We start from the raw sequence: 24,440 nt of genomic DNA on the forward strand, positions 1-24,440 counted from the left end.
CAAGAAAGCAAATTGATTTACTCTAAACTCATTATTCTAAATATGGAGGTGTACATCTTTTCAGTAATAATTTGCTAAGTCTTTATTTTTCGAGATTATTCATTCTTGAATTGTTTCCTGATATTTTCTTGTGGTTATCCACAGAGAATGTAAATACCCCACCTGTTTAACACAGACATTGGAAAAATGTTCTTCCTAAAATCTTTGCTCTTCATATTTTCCAAGACAGTGGCTTTAAACAAGGGTTATTTTGACCCCATGAGACATCTAATGAGGTCTGCAGACATTTTTTTATTCTTGCATTTTGGGGAGGTGTGCTGCTGGAATCTTGAGGGTAGAGGCCAGAAAATCCTCACAACAAAGAATATCCCCAAACGTCTTTTGTGCCAATGTTGAAAATATTAATCTAAGGTTATCATGTAATCAAATTTATGATTAGTAAAAAAAGAAAAAGCTTTACTTTTTCCTGATTTCACATTTCAGAATGCTTTTGAGACTAGGTATGCATATAACTATGCATATAAAATAAAAATGAAAATCTTCCAGAAGACTATGTGAAATTTCCAAACACAGAAGAATTTATGATTGAAGAGGAACAGGAAATGGAGACAATTCTAATGGCAGGGAGTGCTTTGTCAGCTGGAGTTACTGGAGAAGATAAAGCTGAGACACTGAATCCCACTCCAGTGACAACCAAATCTCTGACCATAGACTGTCTTGAATTGGCATTGCCTCCTGAACTGGCTTTTCAGCTCAATGAATTATTTGGCCCTGTTGGTATTGACTCAGGGTCCCTAACAGTTGAGGATTGTGTGATTCATATAGATCTGAATCTGGCTAAAGTGATTCATGAGAAATGGAAAGAATCTGTAATGGAGCAACAAAGACAAGAAGAGGTAGCTTATGTCAAGTTAACGCAAGATCCTTCCCTGGTTGGGCATGTTGGTCTTGATAATTCAGAACAAAAGTCATCTCAGAGAACAGGCGAAAAATTACTGAGGACTTTAGCAGCACCTGAAATGCTACCCTTACTGGATCATTGGAACACTCAAACTAAAAAAGTATCACTCAGAGAAATAATGTCAGAAGAAATTGCCTTACAGGAAAAGCATGATTTGAAAAGAGAGACGCTTATGTTTGAGAAAGATTGTGCCACTAAGCTAAAAGGAGAAGCAACTCTTTAAGATATTTGCAGCCATTAACCAAAATCTCCTGGTGGACATTTTCAAGGACCACAACTATTCATTAGAACACACAGTACAATTTCTAAATTGTGTTCTTCAAGGAGACCCTGTAAAAACAGTGGTAGCGCAAGAATTTGTGCACCAAAATGAGAATATCACTTCTCATACTGCACAGAAGTCTAAGGAGAAAAAGGCAAAGAAATGGAAAGAGACTGAAGATATACCAAGTGAACCATCTTTCCAGCACTTTGAGTACCCAGAGAATGATGACTACAAGGCAGAGGCTTTCCTGCACCAACAGAAGAGGATGGAATGCTACAGCAAGGCAAAAGAAACTTATCAGATGGGGAAGAAAAACGTTGCCACATTTTATGCCCAGCAGGGTAGTCTCCATGAGGAAAAGTTGAAAGAAGCTAATCACCTTGCTGCTGTGGAGATAGTTAAGAAAATCAATGCCTCCCTACTGCCGCAGAATGTTCTAGACCTCCATGGGCTGCACGTGGATGAGGCTATAGATTATTTGACGACAGTTTTACAGCAGAAAACCGAAGAATTTAAGCAGAATGGTGGTAAGCCCTATCTCTCTGTGATAACGGGGAGAGGAAACCACAGCCAGGGAGGAGTTGCTCGCATCAAACCAGCTGTCATTAAATACTTCACAAGCCATAACTTTAGATTCTCTGAAATTAAACCGGGGTGCTTGAAAGTCATACTAAAGTAAGATAAATATCCTTGACTAAAAAGTGTGAAGGTTTGTAACTTAAAATTAGTTTTATTTGCAGTGATTTAGTCAATTTTACGTAAATGTATGTTTTATTAGTAGTGATGTCCAGTTATAAACAGAAAAACATGATGTTTTTCAAAATTCAAGAGAAGTTTAATTTTTACTGAATCAAATGCCAAATATGTTATCTATTAAAGATATTAAAGATAATATTTACTGATTACAAGATGTCTAAGAAAATTATCAGCTGTAGTTTTAAAGATTGAAATGTTCTGATACTTTCTCAAACAGAAAATGTTACCTTTATAGTAATTGTTGTTTGATGTTTCGTAAAGTCTTAAAGGCTTCATATGAGAGGTATTTAAAGTGCTTTGAGATCTAGTAGAAGGCAATGGCAACCCACTCCAGTACTCTTGCCTGGAAAATCCCATAGATGGAGGAGCCTGGTGGGCTGCAGTCCATGGGGTCGCTAAGAGTCAGACATGACTGAGCGACTTCACTTTCACTTTTCACTTTCATGCATTGGAGAAGGAAATGGCAACGCACTCCAGTGTTCTTGCCTGGAGAATCCCAGGGACGGGGGAGCCTGGTGGGCTGCCATCTATGGGGTTGCACAGAGTCAGACACGACTGAAGTGACTTAGCAGCAGCAGCAGTGCTTGATTGAATAAGTGAAGAAAGGAATATGTGAAAAATGCATGAGAACCCACATTTTCATATCTATAGTACCCAAGTAGTAGCAAAGTATTAGTTCATGATTTTATCATATATTATTTTCAACATTCTAAGACTTCTACAATTTCAGTTTTTTAAAAACTAATATTTTTATTTACTATTTCCTTAGCTCTGCTTTTGGTGAATTTAAAGATATATTTTTAAATGTACAACACCTATGCTTGAGATGTGTGTCTTTACATTTCATGTATCATATTTTTTAAAAACCGTCTTGGTCAAGCAGAGAAAAACATCTATTTAGGTCTCTGAAATTTACTAAAACAATATAATTTTCCAGCTATACCTTTCTTTGGTAATAAGCCTGTTCAGCATGAGGAAAGAGCAAGAATTTTGAGTAGGGACATAATGGAGAAAAAAATGTTTTGCTATTTCAAGATATTTTAAAGTGTGTCTTTTTGGTCCTTACAGAAAGTGTGGATTATGGACCAGTGTTTATGCAAGAACCAGATGATATAATTTTCCCGACTGATTCTGATGAAAAGAAAGTAGCACTGAATTGTGAAGCTCGTGGCAACCCAATTCCCAATTACAGGTAGAAATTCACTATTAATCATTTTTCTTTTCTTAAAAATTCCTTTCAGTGAGATTCTGATACACCCAGGGAGTATTATGTCTTAAGTAATTTTTACATTTGTCTTCTGATTTTTCCCTAAGATGGCTTCGAAATGGAACAGAAATAGATTTGGAAAGTGATTATCGCTACAGTTTGATAGATGGGGCCTTTATTATAAGCAATCCAAGTGAAGCAAAGGATTCTGGTCATTATCAGTGTTTGGCAGCCAACACATTTGGAAGTATTCTTAGTAGAGAAGTCGTTCTTCAGTTTGCCTGTGAGTAAAATATTGCTCTTTCCACTTATACATGTATAGTGTGTGTGTGTATATATATAGCTTTGAAGTTTATTTAGGCAAGAGCTTATGATTTCAAATTTTAAAATAATAGTATAAATTAGTCATGCTTAGAACTATGCAAACAACGTGTTTCTTCCTGACATATTTTTAAATTCCCTGAAATATGTGCCCTCTTCACATAAACAGTAGTTTGGGAGGCTAAAAATTCAGTTCATAAAAGCAGATTAAGTTTTAGAATTCAAATATCTTTTGAAATCTAGTAAGAAATAGGTTTTTAATTAGTTCTATCTGCTTTTAAAATATTTACTTACTTGATATTATTCTTCTACTGCCTATTATAGTCACTATTGGCTATAGATTCTTCTGGACATAAGACAGCATATTCTAAAAATTCTCCTTCTAGTCAAAAAACCAAAGAAATAACTCTGAAGTGCCATTTCAGACTCTGACTATAACTTCCCTTCCAAGTGTCCCAATTTCTTATTTAATCAGAAAAAAGGTACCTCATGTATTCATTCATATATCTATACTATATATATTTTCTAAAATATATCATATATCTAATTTACTAAATGTATAGATTTCTTGAAACTCTTGAAATTATTTTACATATTATGAGTCTTACACAAACTTGAGGATAGATTACTGGGTGAAAAAAACTTTTGTACCATTTTTTAGTGAGTAATCCTAATTGAATTTAAATTCTTGAGGATTATAATCACTGAGAAATAGACAGGAGGGCCAGGGATCTTTGTGTTAATAATTCAAATGTAACTATAATGGCTATGTAATTCATCACAAAATGATTTTTAAGTTAGAACTGCACCCTGAAGAATGAAATAATTGATTTTTCTCTTTGTAATCTTCTTCACATATTATGTCTAATTAACCCAGAACCCAGACACCCTGTTAAAGGAATGTGAAGGAGAAAAGGGAAGGAAAAAGTGATAATGGATCCAGTTTGGAGAAAATTGAGCTAGGTACTAGAAAAATCAAAACATTATCTTTTAAAGTAGAATTGGCTAAAGAGTTCAGACTGTATACACCAAATATACCAATATAGTAGACTAACTATACTCCTTTTGTTTTTTTAAATATTACGCAGTGCATCACAGAAATCTAATATTTCTCAATATGTAGATTTAAAAGTATCCTTTTTGTTGTTCAGTCGCTCAGTCAGGTCCTACTCTTTGTGATCCCATGGACTGCAGCACACCAGGCCTCCCTGTCCATCACCAACACCCGGCGCTTGCTCAAGCCCATGTCCATTGAGTCAGTGATGCATCCAACCATCTCATTCTCTGTTGTCCCCTTCTTTTCCTGCCTTCAATCTTTCCCAGCATCAGGGTCTTTACAAATGAGTCAGCTCTTTGCATCAGGTGGCCAAAGTATTGGAGTTTCAGCTTCAGGATCAGTCTTTCCAATGAATATTCAGGACTGATTTTTTAGGATGGACTGGTTGGATCTCCTTGCAGTCCAAGGGACTCTCAAGAGTCTTCTCCAACACCACAGTTCAAAAGCATCAGTTCTTCTGCACTCAGCTTTATTTATGGTCCAACTCTCACATCCATATATGACTACTGGAAAAATCATAGCTTTGACTAGACAGACTTTTGTTGGCAAAGTAATGTCTCTGCTTTTTAATATGCTGTCTAGGCTTTCCAGAGCTTTACTTGCAAGGAGCAAGTGTCCTTTATTTCAAGGTTGCAGTCACATCTGCCATGATTCTGGAGTCCAAGAAAATAAAGTCTGTCACTGTTTCCATTGTTTCCCCAACTATTTGCCATGAAGCAAATAGGAAAAGGAGTATGTCAAGGCTGTATATTGTCACCCTGCTTATTTAACTTATATGCAGAGTACATAAGAAATGCTGGGCTGGAAGAAACACAAGCTGGAATCAAGATTGCCAGTAGAAATATCAATAACCTCAGATATGCAGATGACACTACCCTTATGGCAGAAAGTGAAGAGATTCTTGATGAAAGTGAAAGAGGAGAGTGAAAAAGTTGGCTTCAAGCTGAACATTCAGAAAACTAAGATCATGGCATCTAGTCCCATCACTTCATGGCAAATAGATTGGGAAACAGTGTTCAATAGTGCAGTCTTTTCAAGACAGGTGCAGCAAATCCAGGAAACATGTACTAATATCAGTGGCTTATAACTTTTTCTTTGGTTTATATTATATGACACAAGTATACCAATTCTCAGTCGCCTCTTTTTCTCCTAAATCAGCAGTGATGCAAAATATGCAATGTTTTCTACATTATTCAGAGCAGAAGTCTATTTGCTGGAAGATTCTAGGTGTCTATTTGACTGTACTTTTCTAAGATATTAAAAAAAAACCCAGCCACTTCTATCAAATACTCCACCCCATGTAGAGTGCATAAGTTAGCACCAGCATTTACAGTTTAAGACTACGCAAGGAAAGCTTTCTCTACCTTCTACCTGCCCACTTACCTATCTTACCTACTCAGCATCAAGCTGTCCTGAGCTTAATTTACAACAATACTTGCTTTATTTTTATTAATAACTTAAACATACGGGTAATATATGCAATCATTAGTAGTGTCTTGTTACTCTGCTCTCACTATCCCTGTCCCACCTGACTTGCTGTTGTGTTTTGGAGGCTATACATATGCATGCTGCTGCTGCTGTTGCTAAGTTGCTTCAGTTGTGTCCGACTCTGTGCGACCCCATAGATGGCAGCCCACCAGGCTCTCTGGTCCCTGAGATTCTCCAGGCAAGAACACTGGAGTGGGTTGCCATTTCATTCTCCAAAAGAACCCATAATATGCCTGGTTGAAGCAGTCAGTCACTTACATATTGCTTCAAAATTGCTCCCCATCTTGATTCTGTTATGTCTCTGTTGATAGTATAAAAATCAAGTCTTTTTAGGCTTTGTTCTATCTTTTGGCCAGGATATCTTTGGGGGAAAATGCAAATACAGGTAATAGAGAAGATAGAACAAAGATTCAATTTGCTGTCTAGTATACATTGGTGTCCAGAGCAGACAATGGCAACCCACTCTGGTACTCTGGCCTGGAAATTCCCATGGACAGAGGAGCTTGGTAGGCTGCAGTCCATGGGGTCGCTAAGAGTCGAATAAGACTGAGCGACTTCACTTTCACTTTTCACTTTCCTGCATTGGAAAAGGAAATGGCAACCCACTCCAGTGTTCTTTCCTGGAGAATCCCAGGGACGGGGGAGCCTGGTGGGCTGCCATCTATGGGGTTGCACAGAGTTGGACACGACTGAAGCGACTTAGCAGCAGCAGCATACATTGGTGTCTAGTATACATGGGTGTCTAGTATACCTGGGTGTATATACAGAGTACTAGTATACTAGCTTAAAAGTCAATAGTCAAAAACCTAAGATCATGGCATCCAGTCCCATCATTCATGGCAGATAGATGGGGAAACAATGGAAGCAGTGAGAGACTTTATTTTGGGGGGGCTCCCAAATCACTGCACATGGTGAATGAGCCATGAAATAAAAGACACTTGCTCCTTGGAAGAAAAGCTATGACCAACCTCGACAGAGTATTAAAAAGCAGAGACATCATTTTGCTGACAAAGGTTCATCTAGTCAAAGCTATGGTTTTTCCAGTAGTCATGTATGGATGTGAGAAATGGACTATAAAAAAAGCTGAGCCCCGAAGAATTGATGCTTTTGAACAGAGGTGTTGGAGAAGACTCTTGAGAGTCCCTTGGACTGCAAGGAAATCCAACCAATCCATCCTAAAGGAAATCAGTCCTGAATATTCACTGGAAGGACTGATGCTGAAGCTGAAACTCCAGTACTTTGGCCACGTGAAGCAAAAAGCTGGCTCATTTGAAAAGACCCTGATGCTGGGAAAGATTGAAGGCAGGAGAAGGGAACAACAGAGGATGAGATGGTTGGATGGCATTACTAACTCAATGGACATGAGTTTGAGTAAGTTCCAGGTGTTGGTGATGGACAGAGAAGCCGGGCGTACTGCAGTCCATGGGATCACAAAGAGTCAGACACGACTGAGCGACTGAACTGAATTGATACCTGGGTGTGAACATGGGTGTGATGGGATTCTAATAGTCCAAATAGTTTTATGATTAAGGAGAGGAAATGAGGTAGGATGTCACAGAGAATAAAATGGGACTGCTTAAAGAAGAGAGCGGATACAAATGTAAAGCAAAATTAAAAATTTAGTGTCAAATTCCCTTTGCATCATGATTTTCTATGACCAGCCTCATAGATAGAGATGAGTTCACCTTCTGTTGTTGACAGAATGCTTAATGTCCTTTAGGGCTTAAGAACTTTAGTGACTAGAGGAACTCTGATTACTTTGTACACATTTTGGAGCTGATATTAATTCTTCATATCATCATCTACTATTTATTAAAAAATGAAATATGTATTATTATACAACTAATATTTCAAAACATATATTATGAAATTTAGATAATTATTAAAACCATTTAATTAAATTAAATATTTAAATCGAACACAAATCTGTTAGATGTTTTAAATGTCATTTAATACGACAAAATTACAAATTATCAAAATGATTACAAACATACAAACTCGGTTTACAAAGATTTAATTGTAGTTGGTATAAATTTAAGGTATAAAAGCCTTGATCTTTATACCTTAATTTAATTATGTACTACACAATTATTTTATCAACTATGGTTTTCTACTTGTGTAGTACAATTGTGATGTTCTAAAGTCACATAGAAAAGAGGATCATATTACCCAATCCAGGGTAGTTTCTGAGTTACCAACCAGTTGAATTTTGGTTGTTCCTTTCAAAGTGAGACTGTTGACTCTTGGACTCTTTTATAATTTAAACATTATTTTTGTTATATAAATAATAGTTTAAATACAGCTTTTGCATATGTTTTCACCTTTTGAAATATGATATATGTGACTAAAATAACAAACACCAAAAAAAAAAAAATTGTCATTTCATCATAGAAGACTGGAAGGCAAAAGTAGGAAGTCAAGATACTTGGAGTAACAGGAAACTTGGCCTTGGAGTACAAAATGAAGCAGGGCAAAGGCTAATGGAGTTTTGCCAATAAAATGCACTGGTCATAGCAAACATCCTCTACCAACAACACAAGACTCTACACATGGACATCACCAGGTTGTCATTACTGAAATCAGATTGATTATATTCTTTGCAGTTGAAGATGGATAAGCTCTATACATTCAGCAAAAAGAAGACCAGTAGCTGACTGTGGCTCAGATCATGAACTCCATATTGCAAAATTCAGACTTAAATTGAAGAAAATAGGAAAAACCACTAGACCATTCAAGTGTGACCTAAATCAAATCCCTTACAATTATACAGTGGAAGTGACAGATATATTCAATGGATTAAATCTGATGGACAGTGTGCCTGAAGAACTATGGATGGAGGTTCATGACATTGTACAGGAGGCAGTGATCAAAACCATCCCCAAGATAAAGAAATGAAAAGGCAAAATAGTTGTCTGAGGAGGACTTACAAATAGCTGAGAATAGAAGAGATGCAAAAGGCAAAGGAGAAAAGGAAAGATATACTCATTTGAATGCAGAGTTCTAAAGACTAGAAAGGAGAGATAAGAAAGCCTTCCTAAGTGAACAATGCAAGGAAATAGAGGGAAAACAATAGAATGGGAAAGACTAGAGATCTCTTCAAGAAAATTAGAGATACCAAAGGAACATTTCATGCAAAGATGGACACAATAAAGGACAGAAATGGTATGGACACAATAAAGGACAGAAATGGTATGGACCTAACAGAAGCAGAAAATATTAAGAAGAGGTGGCAGGGATACACAGAACTATACAGGAAACATCTTCATGACCCATATAACCATGATGATGTGGTCACTCACCTAGAGCTAGACATCCTGGAGTATGAAGTCAAGTGAGCCTTAGGAAGCATTACTATGAACAGCTAGTGGAGGTGATGGAATTCCAGCTTAACTATTTCAAATCCTAAATGATGATGCTGTGAAAGTGCTGCATGCAATATGCTAGCAATTTTGGAAAAATCAGGTGTGGCCACAGGACCGGGAAAGGTCAGTTTTCATTCCAATCCCAAAGAAAGGCAATGCCAAAGAATGTTCAAAGTACTGCGCAATTGTACTCATCTCACAATCTAGCAAAGTAATGCTCAAAATCCTGCAAACTTGATTTCAACAGTATGTGAACTGAGAACTTCCAGATGTTCAAGCTGGGTTTAGAAAAGGTAGAAGAACCAGAGATCAGATTGCCAACATCCGTTGGATCATCGGAAAAGCAAGAGAATTCCAGAAAAAAAAAAAATCTACTTTCTGCTTTATTGACTATGCCAAAGTCTTTGTGTGGATCATAATACATTGTGAAAAATTCTTAAAGACATGGGAATATCAGACCACCTTACTTGTCTTTTGAGAAATCTGTATGCAGGTCAAGAAACAGCAGTTAGAACTGGACATGGAACAGCAGAGTGGTAAAAATTGGGAAGGGAGTATGTCAAGGCTGTGTATTGTCACCCTGCTTTTTAAACTTCTATACAGAGTATATTGTATGAAATGCCGGGCTAGATGAAGCACAAGCTGGAGTCAAGATAACCAGGAGAAATATCAATAGCCTCAGATATCCAGAAGACACCACCCTTATGGCAGAAAGTGAAGAAGAAATAAAGAGCCTCTTGATGAAAGTAAAAGAAGAGAATGCAAAGCTGGCTTAAAGTTCAACATTCAAAAAGTGATGATCATGGCATCTGGTCCCATCACTTCATTCAAGTTGATGGGGAAACAATGGAAACAGTGACAGCCTTTATTTTGGGGGGGCCCAAAATCACTACAGATGGTGACTGCAGCCATGAAATTAAAGGATGCTTGCTCCATGAAAGAAAAGCTATGACCAGGGAAGCATGGCTTGCTGCAGTCCATGGGGTCACCAAGAATTGGACACGCCTGAATGACTGAACTGACTGACTAAAATAATGTGATTGTAAGATTTAATTGGACAATGTTAAATAAACATTAAATGTGTCTCCCCTAATTATATTCATAGAAAAATGAACAAATCTATATTTTATAAATTGATATGTGTTCAAATATTCTAACTATTCATATGTTAAAATCCCATTAATCATATCCTATTAGAATTATCTTCCTTTTGCATGAAAATTATGTACATTATATACATATATGAAAGTGAAGTGAAAGTGAAGTTGTTCAATCGCGTCCGACTCTTTACAACCCCATGGACTGTAGCCTGTCAGGCTCCTCTGTCCATGGGTTTCTCCAGGCAAGAATACTGGAGTGGGTAGCCATTACCTTCTCCAGGGGATCTTCCCAACACAGGGATCGAACCCAGGTCTCCTGCACTGCAGGCAGACCCTTTACTGTCTGAGCCACCCAGGGGCTCCTTACTCACATACATCATATTAAATAACATGTACACATATACATCATATTAAATAAGATTTTGCAGAGTTAGCTTATTCATATACATATATCTGGCCACCCACTCCAGTACTCTTGCCTGGAAAATCCCATGGACAGAAGAGCTTGGTGGGCTACAGTCCATGGGATCGCAAAGAGTCGGACACAACTGAGCGACTTCACTTTCACTTTTCACTTGCATGCGTTGGAGAAGGAAATGGCAACCCACTCTAGTCTTCTTGCTTAGAGAATCCCAGGGATGGGGAGCCTGGTGGGCTGCTGTCTATGGGGTCGCACAGAGTCGAACACGACTGAAGTGACTTAGTAGCATACATTTATCAGTTGTCACATTTTGACTAATGGAAGTCCTTTAATATTAGCTTCTTTTCCTCTTATTAACCAGAAATATATTTTAAAATATTTTAGCTTTCCTCCAATAACATCTTGATCTTGTGACTATTCCCCAAGTATATATTCATCTACTTTACATTGACCGTAATGCATGTTATTTATATAGACTAAAATCTAGATGTTAGAGGTGAGTATCAAATTGATCCAAATAAGTTCTGATGCTGAGGAGGATGATATTATCACTAAATCAGTTTAGTAAAGAAGACTTATAAAACCAAAATCTTTTTTAAGTTCTCAAGTTTGTATAAATAATTATATTTAATGGATGCTTATTTCTGTGGCAGACAATGTTCTAAATGTTTTAAAATATGTCAATTCATTTCATTCTAATAACCAACATATGTTTCATTACAGTGTTAAATATAAATGCATTTTACAGCTGCAACCTCTTATTTAACTCTGATAATTCTGTCTTTTCCTAATATAAATATATATTGTATTTGCTTTATGACATACTAATTTTGATTTTAAATTCACCTCTCAAAGTATAATTATATTATAATCTCTCAAAAATCTTTATATGTTTCCTTCATCAAAATAATTTCATAATCAATATACCAATACCAATGTGTTTAACAAAAATAAATATCAAGATAGAAATAAGAATATAATCATCCTGCATTTATTCTCATTGTTTAAATTAGATAATGTCTCTTGTTTGATTTTCCTTACGGTAATTCGAGAATTTAGGGAAAATTTGGTCTCCTTCTAGATCTAGAATTTGAGGATTTATAGTAATTATGTTAACATGTAATTTTTTCTTATATTTTCTCTTTTAATATACCTTTTTCTCTTAATTTTAAAAATTTCTTAGTCTATAGTTAGGTCCTTGAAAGCTACATTTTCTAAATAATCTTGAGATAGGACAAAAATGAATGTGGGTATTATCAAAAGCTGAAAATATCTTCATAGGTCTTGGCTTTTGGAGGGCTGATGATAATGAAATGAGTATTGACACCTTTACTATAGATGTAGCAATGATTAAAAAGTATATCTAATATGTGGAAAAATTAATTGTAAGTGTAAAACAAATTTAGTTTCTTTTCGGTTTTGTTCCTATTCATGTCACTCATGAATCAACAAGTACATATTAATACAGCAATTATTTTATTTTGCTAATATAGTAATCTCAACATCATCCCAAATGTGATTTATTTGACTTGCTATATGAAATCATGCACCATAAAAGATAAATATGTAAATTAGTAAATACAGGAAAAATAGATTTCATCACAAGAGGTCAAGATAGTATAAGCCATAGGTCTCATAATTATTGTGGTCATGACATAAATATTTCCTTGGGACTTCCAGTAGTCAGAGAAAAAGGAAAAATAGAAACATTTAAAGGATTCTAATTACCCCCAAGTACCTTAAGAGAAGAAATTATTTTTTTGTGTTGACATTTAATTCTCATAGAAATTTCTCATTTGACGCTTTATGTAGAGATTTTAACATCTCTGCATCAACTCAATAGGAAGTTTAATTAGCTTGACATAAAACCAAACCAATTTTTAAAATGTAACTAGAATTTAATCATGAAGCTATTCACTTCATTCATTTATAAATCTTTTTTTTTTAAGTTTTGATTTGAGCTGCTAATGAATTTGAGCAGCTGTTGTTCCTTTTAACCCACCCCTCACATGTCTAACTGTCTATCTGTGAGTAGAAATTAAGTACTCCCTAAATGAATATTTATTTATAAACATGGCTCAGCTTAGTTAATGTTAATAATGTACTTTAGCATTAATAAATATATATCTCATAAGGGTATAGTAAAAATTAATGAGATGGAGAAGTCATGTCTATGAATTGATATCAGAAAGTTCAGAAAGAAAGACATAAATAAACACAAACTTGGAGTATTATTGCTAGTGATGATTGTTTCTGGTTATCAATAAAATTATTTTTGACAAAGTATATTTTGTTCCTGTAGCTTATGTTCATCATGAGTATAATTTCCTCACCTAGTACAGTGATTTTTCTTCACTGACAAGCAAGAATACACCATATAAAACTTTGTCGCTCTATTAGCTTATTACCATGCTGATGAGAATTTTGAATTGATAATGTGACACTGCACACTTCTCAAACATCCTTCAGAAATCTTAGGCTCATAACAGTCTCTCCAAAGTTTGGATTTTTAGAAATAACTCATAACAGCAAGTCAAACATAAAATGAATCAAGAATAAAATCTCATGCTGTCTCTTGCTTCAAAAATATCTTTATATGCCATCCAGTAAATTGATAGTTCATATCTAAATTCCAACATATTGCTTTTCAGGGCATTTAAGATGATTTACATCCAGAATATTCCATTAGTTTTCCTGGAAGCAGTTGATTAAAATAACCTCCTTAACTCTGAGAGATTATATGATTTTTATAAACTTCGTACTTAAGTCATATAAACTTTCATTTTCATGTAAAACTGAAAAATTACTTCTCTAGCTTTTTCTTAATTTTTTCTGCTAAAGTGAAATTGACCTTAGACTTTAAAGTCACATTACTAGCATTTAATATCTAATGAAATTATTTGAATAATTGCTAACTCTACAGTATATATTAAGCTTTATCCCATTAGTCTATGAGGTTTGTTCCTAACAAATGTATTAAATTATTTGAATATTAATCCAGATGAGTCACACTGGCATGGATGATTTTACTAGTTACAAAACTATCTAGTTTTAATAAATTAATATTAGTTTGTAATTGTGTCTTCTATAAACAAAGCAAAACTTTTTATAAAATCATTACTCAAAGAATATGTTTTAAGTTTTCCTTTAAAATAATGATACTAGATATGGTACCTATGACTATACGACCCCTTGAAAAACTATAGCATGACTTCTTTGACTGATGTCATAGAAAAATTTTAATGAAAAATACTTCCTCTTATCTTAAAGGAAAGTCATAAGTGAATCAAAGTTGAAATCTGGTCAACTGTCCTCAATTATTAACTCTTCGGTTAGAAGGCAGAAAGAAAAAGAGAGTTACTCTGGGTATTTGAATACAAGAGAATTCTATCAGGTCAGTTCAGTTCAGTCACTATCTTCTGCTACTTTTTGCAACCCCAAGGAGTGCTGCACGCCAGGCTTTCCTGTCCAACACCAGCTCCTGAAGCTTACTCAAACTCATGTCCATCGAGTCAGTGATGCCATCCAACCATCTCATCCTCTGTTGTCCCCTTCTCCACCCGCCTTCAATCTTTCCCAGCATCAAGGTCTTTTCAAATGAGTCAGTTCTTCGCATCAGGTGGCAAAGTGTAGGAGCTTCAGCTTCAGAATAAGTCCTTCCAATGAATATTCAGGACTGATTTCCTTTAGGATGGACTGGTTGGATCTCCTTGCAGTCCAAGGGACTCTCAAGAGTCTTCTCCAACACCACAGTTCAAAACCATCAATTCTTCAGTGCTTAGCTTTATTTATAGTCCAACTCTCACATCCATACATGACTACTGGAAAAACCATAGATTTGACTTGATGGACCTTTGTTGGCAAAGTAATGTCTCTGCTTTTCAATATGCTGTCTAGTCTGGTCATAACTTTTCTTCCAAGGAGCAAGCGTCTTAATTTCATGGCTGCAGTCGCCATCTGCAGTGATTCTGGAGCCCAAGAAAATAAACTCTCTCACTGTTTCCCCATCTATTTGCCATGAAGTGATGGGACCAGATTTCATTATCTTAGTTTTCTGAATGTTGAGTTTTAAGCCAGCTTTTTCACTCCTTCTTCCACTTTCATCAAGAGGCTCTTTGATTCTTCTTCGCTTTCTGCCGTATGGGTGATGTCATCTGCATATCTGAGGTTATTGATATTTCTCCTGGCAATCTTGAATCCATCTTGTGCTTCCTCTAGCCCAGCATTTCCCATGACATACTCTACATAAAAGTTAAATAAGCAGGGTGACAATATATAGCTTTGACCTACTCCTTTCCTGATTTGGAACCAGTCTGTTGTTCCATGTCCAGTTTTAACTGTTGCTTCTTGACCTGCATACAGATTTCTCAGGAGGCAGATAAGATGGTCTGGTAGTCCCATCTCTTTGAGAACTTTCCACAGTTTGTTGTGATCCACACAGTCAGAGGTTTAGAGTAGTCAATAAGGTAGCAGTAGATGATTTTCTGGAACTCTCTTGCTTTTTTGATTATCCAGCAGATGTTGGCAATTTGATCTTTGGTTCCTCTGCCTTTTCTAAATCCAGCTTGAACACCTGAAAATTCATGGTTCACATACTGTTGAAGCCTGGCTTGGAGAATTTTGAACATTACTTTGCTAGTGTGTGAGATGAGTGCAGTTATGTGTTAGTTTGAGGATTCTTTGGCACTGCCTTTATTTGGGATTGGAATGAAAACTGACCTTTTCCAGTCCTGAGGCCACTGCTGAGTTTTCCAAATTTGCTGACATATTGATTGCAACGCTTTAACAGCATCATCTTTTAGGATGTGAAATAGCTTAACTGAAACTCCATCACCTCCACTAGCTCTGTTAGTAGTGATGCTTCCTAAGGTCCACATGACTTCACATTCCATGATGTCTGGCTGTAGGTGAATGATCACACCATTGTGGTTATCTAGGTCATGAAGATCTTTTTTGTGTAGTTTTTTTGCATATTCTTGCCACCTGTTCTTAATATCTTCTGCTTCTGTTAGATCCATACCATTTCTGACCTTTATTGTACCCCTCTCTCCATGAAATGTTTCCTTGGTATCTGTAATTTTCTTGAAGTGATCTCAATTCTTTCCCATTCTATTGTTTTCTCTATTTCTTGCACTGATCCATGAGGAAGGCTTTCTTATCTCTCCTTGCTATTCTTTGGAACTCTGCATTCAAATGAGCATTTGTGTCCTTTTCTCCTTTGCCTTTTACATCTTTTCTTTTCTCAGGTATTTGTAAGGCCTCCTCAGACATCCATTTTGCCCTTTTGCATTTCTTTTTCTTAGGGATGGTCTTCATCACTGCCTCCTCTACAATGTTATGAACCTCTATCCATAGTTTTTCAGGCCCTCAGTCTACCAGATCTCTATAGGAAAATTCAAATTAAGAGGTAATTTTGATAATCTAGATAAAAAGAACTTGAAGGCCTGGATGTATTGGATATAATGGGCATCTGTAGGAGGCTTCAAAATAAATAAGAATTTGCAAATTATTTAATAGAAGGGGGTGGACCTTTAAAAAGTATGAAAGAGTTAGAATGATATATATAAAGATTCTGAGTTTTGAATATTCTATTAAACTGTTCATCATGTTGTTACATAATAAAATCTCACAGATAAGAGAAGCAAGTTTCTGGGAGAATAAATGTTTTCAGATGAGTTTGTTTAGTCTGAATTTTAGAAGAAAATACCCAATATTTAAAATTACCGTTTGAATCAGTTCTAATGAGGTGGATGAAACTGGAGCCTATTATACAGAGTGAAGTAAGCCAGAAAGAAAAACACCAATACAGTATACTAATGCATATAATGGAATTTAGAAAGATGGTAACAATAACAGTGTATACGAGACAGCAAAAGAGACACTGATGTATAGAACAGTCTTTTGGACTCTGTGGGAGAGGGAGAGGGTGGGATGATTTGGGAGAAAGGCATTGAAACATGTATAATATCATATATGAAACAAGTCACCAGTCCAGGTTCGATGCACGATACTGGATGCTTGGGGCTGGTGCACTGGGATGACCCAGAGGTATGGTATGGGGAGAGAGGAGGGAGGAGGGCTCAGGATGGGGAACACATGTATACCTGTGGTGGATTCATTTTGATATATGGCAAAACCAATACAATATTGTAAAGTTAAAAAATAAAATAAAATAAATAATAATAATATAAAATTACTGTTTGATTTACCAAGGGGTAATGGGGCAGTGGTAAATTGGAAGATTGGGATTGACATATACATACTGCTGCTGCTGCTAAGTTGCTTCAGTCGTGTCCGACTCTGTGTGACCCCATAGACGGCAGCCACCAGGCTCCCCTATCCCTGGGATTCTCCAGGCAAGAACACTGGAGTGGATTGCCATTTCCTTCTCCAATGCATGAAAGTGAAAAAGGAAAGTGAAGTTGCTCAGTTGTATTAATATGGACCTACTGTATAGCACAGAGAACTCAACTCATTACTCTATTAGTGGTCTGTATGGGAAAAATATTCTAAAAAGGAGTGGATATATATATATATATATATATATATATGTATGTATGTATAACTGATTCATTTTGCTGTGTAGCTGAAGCTAATGGAACATTGTAAATCAATATACCTCAATAAAAATTAAAAAATAAAATAACAACAATATACAAAATAAAATAAAATAAAATACTGGTCGATGCTCAGAAAAGGCAGGCAGAGACTATCTACAGAACACAAGGAGAAGTCATAGGGATGGTTCATCAAAAGAAATTATATTAGGAAGAAAAGAGGACTAAGAATTAACCTTTTGGAATATACAGATTTCTCTGATAGAAAGATGAGTGAAGATAGAAGTTAGTGAAGAAGACAAGAAAAGGATCATCTGAGAAGAGCAGCAGAAAACAATAAAATAGAGTAAAATATAACTGACATTCAGAATTTTAAGGTGGGAGCTATCACATCAAATGCTGTAATTCTCATAAAAGAACTTTGAATTTTGAAACTTTTAAAAGTCAATTTTAGTAATGGTTGAGACAAATCAGGATTAAAGGGATTAAGTATAAGACATTATGAGGGTTTCCCAGGTGGTGCTAGGGGTGAAGAACCCACCTGCCAATGCAGGAGAAATAAGAGATGTGGGTTTGGTACCTGTGTCAGGAAGATCCCCTGCAGGAGGGCATGGCAACCCACTCCAGTATTCTTGCCTGGAGAACCCCACGGACAGAGGACCCTGGTGGGCTACAGTCCATGGGGTCACACAAAACCGTGGATTAGGATTTTGACTGTAACAGTAATGAGGACGTTTAACAAAGTTTTGTTGATATGATATGACATGACATGACAGTGAAACATAGCAGTATTTGGGAGTAGAAAGAAGGGACTCAGTGTTGAGGAAGATGCTGAAAATACAAATTTCATTTGTGAAATGAATTTCTCCTTTCTAAGTAAAATATAGGTTTCCTCTTAATTTTCATCTTCTTCCAGGGAAATGTCATGCAGAAGATACTGAATGTTGTAAAGAATATGTGGAGCTAGAAAAATATTAGAGTTTATGCTCTCACATTTTGACCTGCAAACTTTAAGGACTCTAAAACCAGTCAGGGAGCAATAATATCCTGTGAATATTTCTTTCTTTTTTTGTTTTAATTTTTTCAACACAAATTCTCATTCAATATCCACTAAAATTTGTTCATTTTCAATAAAACACAACTATTATCTCAAGAGAAGTAGAATTTTTTTTTCCCCTGTCATAACTTTGTAACACTCAGTGGAAGAATCACATGGTAGTTAGGTTTAACTGATATTTTCCCATTCCCAAAATTCCCAAAAGAAGAGAAACTGAAAGCATAACCCCTGCTGCTGCTGCTGCTGCTGCTGCTAAGTCACTTCAGTTGTGTCCGACTCTGTGGGACCCCATAGACGGCAGCCCACCAGGCTCCTCCACCCATGGGATTTTCCAGGCAAGAGTACTGGAGTGGGGTGCCGTAACCCCTAATCAAGACCAAATAGTCAGCTGTGTGCTGCTCAGAAGGGTCTCTGGACCTGTGAGTTCGTGTTCCTAGTCTGTGTGGCTTTTCTGCAATGTTTCTGAGTCTTAGTGCTTTGTGTATGTTTTTAGTCAAAATTTAGTATTAGTATTTTGAGAAAATTATGGGAGTTCATTTGGATTTCTCATAAATCCTATAGGCTTATCTGTGCATCTGAAACAGATTAAAAAAAAAAAACTTTTCAACTTATTGCAATAGACACTTTTTCAACTGTAAATTATGCTGTATAAGTCTGTGTTGGATGCTCAAATTGAAATATGATAAGCATACTCTAAAACTTTGTTTAGGATATCCTCCCACATTGACCATTTAACCTAGTCTGTAAATTTGACAAGACTGTACCTCTAGGTCATGTTTACTGGACTTTCAGTCTGCTGCTGCTGCTGCTGCTGCTAAGTCGCTTCAGTCGTGTCCAACTCTGTGCGACTCCATAGATGGAAGCCCACCAGGTTCCTCCATCCCTGGGATTCTCCAGGCAAGAACACTGGAGTGGGTTGCCATTTCCTTCTCCAATGTAGGAAAGTGAAAAGTCAAAGTGAAGTCGCTCAGTCGTGCCCAACTCTTCGAGACCCCGTGGACTGCAGCCTACCAGGCTCCTCCGCCCACGTGATTTTCCAGGCAAGAGTACTGGAGTGGGGTGCCATTGCCTTCTCCAGGACTTACAGTCTAGGTTTAAACTAAAGTGGGATGAGGATGACTTCTCTATTGCGAGGTTACTTTCTTTACATTCTGTGGGACTTAAGGGCCAAGCATGGACTTTGTTGGGTCATGGTAATCACCTCATAAGCCATTAAGTCTGTCTCTGTTGACATGTATGTGTTTACTTTGTTTTTACCAAAAAGTTCATTCAAGACTTTCCATAACATCTTACAGAAAAATCCAAATGAACCTTTTGGCCACCCAACATTGTCTTTCTTTTAAAAGATTTTTAAAATGTATTTTATTTTTTAATTCAGGGTTCAATTGACATATAATATTATGTTGATTTCATATGTACAACATGGTTCAAAATTCATGTATGTTGTATATTTGTTGGTTACCACAATAAATCTAGTTAATGTCACCTTATGTAGTTGAAAAAAGTCTTTTTTGGTGTGATAAGAACATTTGCTTTTAGCAACATTAAAGTAGTCAATACAGTATTACTAAATGTAGCCACCATGCTGTAAATTACATGCCCATGACTTCTTTTATGACTGGAAGTTTTTACCTTTTGAACTCCTTCACCCACCCCTCACCTTTTGCCTCTGGCAACCACCAATACATTCTCTATTATCTATGAGCTCAGTTTTTGTTATTGCTTTATTTAAAATTCCACATGTAAGTGGCATAAAGTATTCGTCTTATCTCATTTAGCACAGTGCCCTCAAGATCTTTTCATGATGTCACAAAAGACAAGACTTCATTAATTTTTATGGTTGAACAATAGTCCATTATATATATCACATTTTCTTTATTCATTCTTCCATTAATGGGCACTTAAGTGGTTTCCAACGGAGAAGGCAATGGCACCCCACTCCAGTACTCTTGCCTGGAAAATCCCATGGATGGAGGAGCCTGGTAGGCTGCAGTCCATGGGGTCACGAAGAGTTGGACACACTTTCACTTTTCACTTTCCTGCATTGGAGAAGGAAATGGCAACCCACTCCAGTGTTCTTGCCTGGATAATCCCAGGGATGGGGGAGCCTGGTGGCTGCCGTCTATGGGGTCACACAGAGTCGGACACGACTGAAGCAACTTAGCAGCAGCAGCAGCACGTGGTTTCCAAATCTTGAATACTGTAAATAATGCTGCAGTTAACATAGCAGATATCTTTTTGAGTTAGTGTTTCCATTTTCTCAAATACTAAAAGTAGAATTGCTGGATCGTATGATAGTTCTATTGCTATTTATTTAGGGAACTTCACAGTATTTTCCGTAGTAACTACACCAATTTACATTCCCACCATCATGCCACTTGAGTTTCCTTTTCACCACATCCTGGGCACTACTTGTTAGTTCTTATCTTTTTGATAATAATCAGTTTAGCAGGTTTCCCCAATTATTAGTGATATTGAGCATCTTTTTATGTCTCTGTGATCCATATGTATGTCTTTAAGAAAATGTATATTCAAATCTGTCCATTTCCAGTTGGATTGTTTGTGTTTATTTTGCTACTTAGTTGCATGAGTTTGTGTATATTTTTAATATTAACTCATTATCAGATATATGATTTGCAAATTTTTTCCCCTATTCAGCAGGTTACTTTTCACTTCATTAATTATTTCCTTTGCTGAATAGAAGCTTTTTTTTTTTTTTTTAGTTTATTGTGCTGTCACTCTTTTTTTTTAAGTTTTTATTATTATTTATTTTTTTACTTTACAATATTGTATTGGTTTTGCCATACATCATCATGCATCCACCACGTGTGTACACATGTTCCTGTCTGCTTTTGTTGCTTTTGCTTTTGATGTCAGATTAAAAGAGTCTTCCCAGGTGGTGCTAATGTTAAAGAACCTGCCTGCCAATGCAGGTAGATATGAGACACAGGTTCAGTCCCTGGGTCGGGAAGATCTCCTGGAGGACAGCATAGCGACCCACTCCAGCATTCTTGCCTGGATAATCCCATGGACAGAGGAGCCTGGCAAGCTGCAGTCCATAAGGTCACATAGAGTTGGACATGACTGAAGCAACTTAGCATGCACACATGCACATCAAATTAAAAAACTTCATGGCCAAGACAGATGTCAGGGAGCTTGGTGCTGACATTTTATTTTAGTATTTTTCATGGGATCAAGTCATATTCAAGTCTTTTATCCATCTTGAGTTATTTTTTGTGTAGTCTAGTTTCATTTTTTTGCAAGTAGCTTTCCCAACACTATTTATTGAAGATACTGTCCTTTACCCATTGCATATTCTGACTCCTTTGTCATAAATAAATTGGCCATATGTGTGTGGGTTTATTTCTAGGCTCCCTGTTGTGTTCCATTGATCTATGTGTCTGGTTTAATGTTGACATTGTTGTCTTTAGACAAAAGTTGCTATTATTCTTCACTTTTCCTCCTACTCAGGGAACACTAATCTGAAAAATCTGTGCTTCTTCTTAAAACATTGTAAGTCTTACCATCCATTCTAGAATAAAGTGCAAACTCCCACAAATGCCTACAAAGCCATTTGTTGTTTAGACTCTGCCTGCTTTTTCAGTTTTCTTTTTAAATCTAAGGCTATACTAAACTACATACAGTGCTCAAAGCATCTTATTCTTGTTCATGATATCATATCTTTACTTGTGATATTCTCCCTGACTGATGGGCTATTGTTCAGTCACCTCTCTGTCTCTCACCCTCTCTCTCATATGTTCCTTATTATATTAATATTGTTTCTTATTATATGCATGGCCACTACTTTTGACAATCATCTTTACTTCCCAAGTTGTTGTGGTTGAATTGCTAAGTCGTGTCCAGCTCTTCTATGACCCCATGGACTGTAAGCTGCCAGGCACCACTGTCCATGGGATTTCCCGGGCAAGAACACTGGAGTGGGTTAACATTTCCTCCTTCAGGGGATCTTCCCAGCCCAGGTATCGAACCCGCATCTCCTGTGGCTCCTACATTGGCCACTGGAATTCTCCACTGTGGAGTCACCTGCGAAGCCCTTGAAGTGTATATGAATACCTATAAGGATATTAAGAGATAGTTCAGTTCAGTCTCTCATTCATGTCTGACTCTTTGTGACCCCATGGACTGCAGCATGCCAGGCTTCCCTGCTCATTACCAACTCCAGGAGCTTACACAAACTCATGTCCATCCAGTCAGTGATGCCATCCAACCATCTCATCCTCTGTCATCCCCTTCTCCTCCCACCTTCAATCTTTCCCAGCATCAGGGTCTTTTCAAGTGAGTCAGTTCTTCGCATCCGGTGGCGAAAATGTAGAAGCTTCAGCATCAGTCCTTCCAATAAATATTCAGGACTGATTTCCTTTAGGATGGACTGTTTGGATCTCCTTGCAGTCCAAGGAACTCTCGAGAGTCTTCTCCAACACCACAGTTCAAAACCATCAATTCTTTGGTGCTCAGCTTTCTTTATAGTCCAACTCTCACATCACTACTGGAAAAACCACAGCTTTGACTAGATAGACCTTTGCTGGCAAAGTAAATGTCTCTGCTTTTTAATATTTTGTCTAGGTTGGTCTTAGTTTTTCTTCCAAGGAGAAAGAGTCTTAGTTTCATGGTTGCAGTCACCATGTGCAGTGATTTTGGAGCCCAAGAAAGTAAAGTAAAGTCTGTCACTGTTTCCATTGTTTCCCCATCTATTTGGCATGAAGTGATGGGACTGAATGTCACGATCTTAATTTTCTGAATGTTGAGTTTTAAGCCAACTTTTCCACTCTCCTCTTTCACTTTCAACAAGAGGCTTTTTAGTTCTTCTTTGCTTTCTGCCATAAAGGATAAAATTAATATTAATATCAACACAGGTACTGATTTCATTTTAAAGTTACTAATATGTTTATATATTATTTTGTATGATGTTGTTAATATATTTTGTATTTGAGACAAACTAATGGTAGCACAGAGTACTATGGAAAAGTTGCCCTTTTTAGTGTAAATTTAGATAAGTCCCTGAGTGCAGACAGAAGAAAATTCTGACTTTCCTTTCCAAACATGGTTCTAGAATTCTGCCAACATCTCTCTACTGATCTTGGTAACACAAAAGATTCCTCCTTATTTCAATGAGGCTATCACTGAGTTTCAAACATAGTCAGGAATATAGTGATAGAATTTGTGAACCTAAGCAACAAATCTTGCTCCTAAGTTTTTCTTTCATTTATTTATTTTTAATTGGAGGATAATTTCTTTACAACATTGTATTGGTTTCAGCCATACATCAACATGAATCAGCCATGGTGTACATATGCTTTTGAGTTTTTTGTGAATATGTGTGCAAATGTCACTCTAGTTCCGTCATCAACACGTAAGATGTCTACCCAGTGCCATTGCTGTTATTCATGTCAAAAGATATAGAAATAGTCGTTTACTTTTTTCACTCAGTTTTTGAAAAATCTTGTTTTGCCGCCCACCATAAGAAAATAAAAAGTACTTACCTACCAACTCCTACTTTGTAGATGAGTTTAAAGAATCACCTTCCCTAAGTACTTTACAGGAAAGTAAATAGCATTTTAAAAGAATCTTATCTGTCACAACAAAATAACCAACAATATGCCCATAAAGTGTCAGTAAAGACTAGCAAATGAGGTCATTAATATCAATTCTGTTTTCATAAACACAGTAAATCATCCACCTAAGGAATAACAGCTGTAACAGACATTTTAATTAGAATTCATGGAATTTCAGAAACATTCATTAAGTTCACAAAATAAATAATATAATTGCTGGAATGGAACTAGCATGTTTATTAAATAAAATTTCTGAGTCTCAGTGCACCAATGTGTAAGCAGATCTAGAAAGCTTGACTTATAATTACTATTTTT

At 36.5% G+C, this 24,440-nt stretch overlaps 1 protein-coding gene across 4 annotated transcripts in view; it reads left to right on the forward strand.

The window, feature by feature from the left end:
* Positions 1-24,440, forward strand: part of CNTN5 (contactin 5) — a 1,679,852-nt gene that overhangs the window by 1,055,144 nt on the left and 600,268 nt on the right. For all 4 annotated transcript variants that reach the window (XM_027563907.1, XM_027563903.1, XM_027563906.1 and 1 more), the window contains 2 exons: positions 3,051-3,174; positions 3,297-3,472. In XM_027563907.1, the coding sequence (XP_027419708.1) occupies positions 3,051-3,174; positions 3,297-3,472 (300 nt within the window). The remainder of the gene's footprint in view (positions 1-3,050; positions 3,175-3,296; positions 3,473-24,440) is intronic.

The sequence above is a fragment of the Bos indicus x Bos taurus genome, chromosome 15 (assembly GCF_003369695.1).
Source record: "Bos indicus x Bos taurus breed Angus x Brahman F1 hybrid chromosome 15, Bos_hybrid_MaternalHap_v2.0, whole genome shotgun sequence".
In the NCBI taxonomy this organism is placed as follows: domain Eukaryota; kingdom Metazoa; phylum Chordata; class Mammalia; order Artiodactyla; family Bovidae; genus Bos; species Bos indicus x Bos taurus.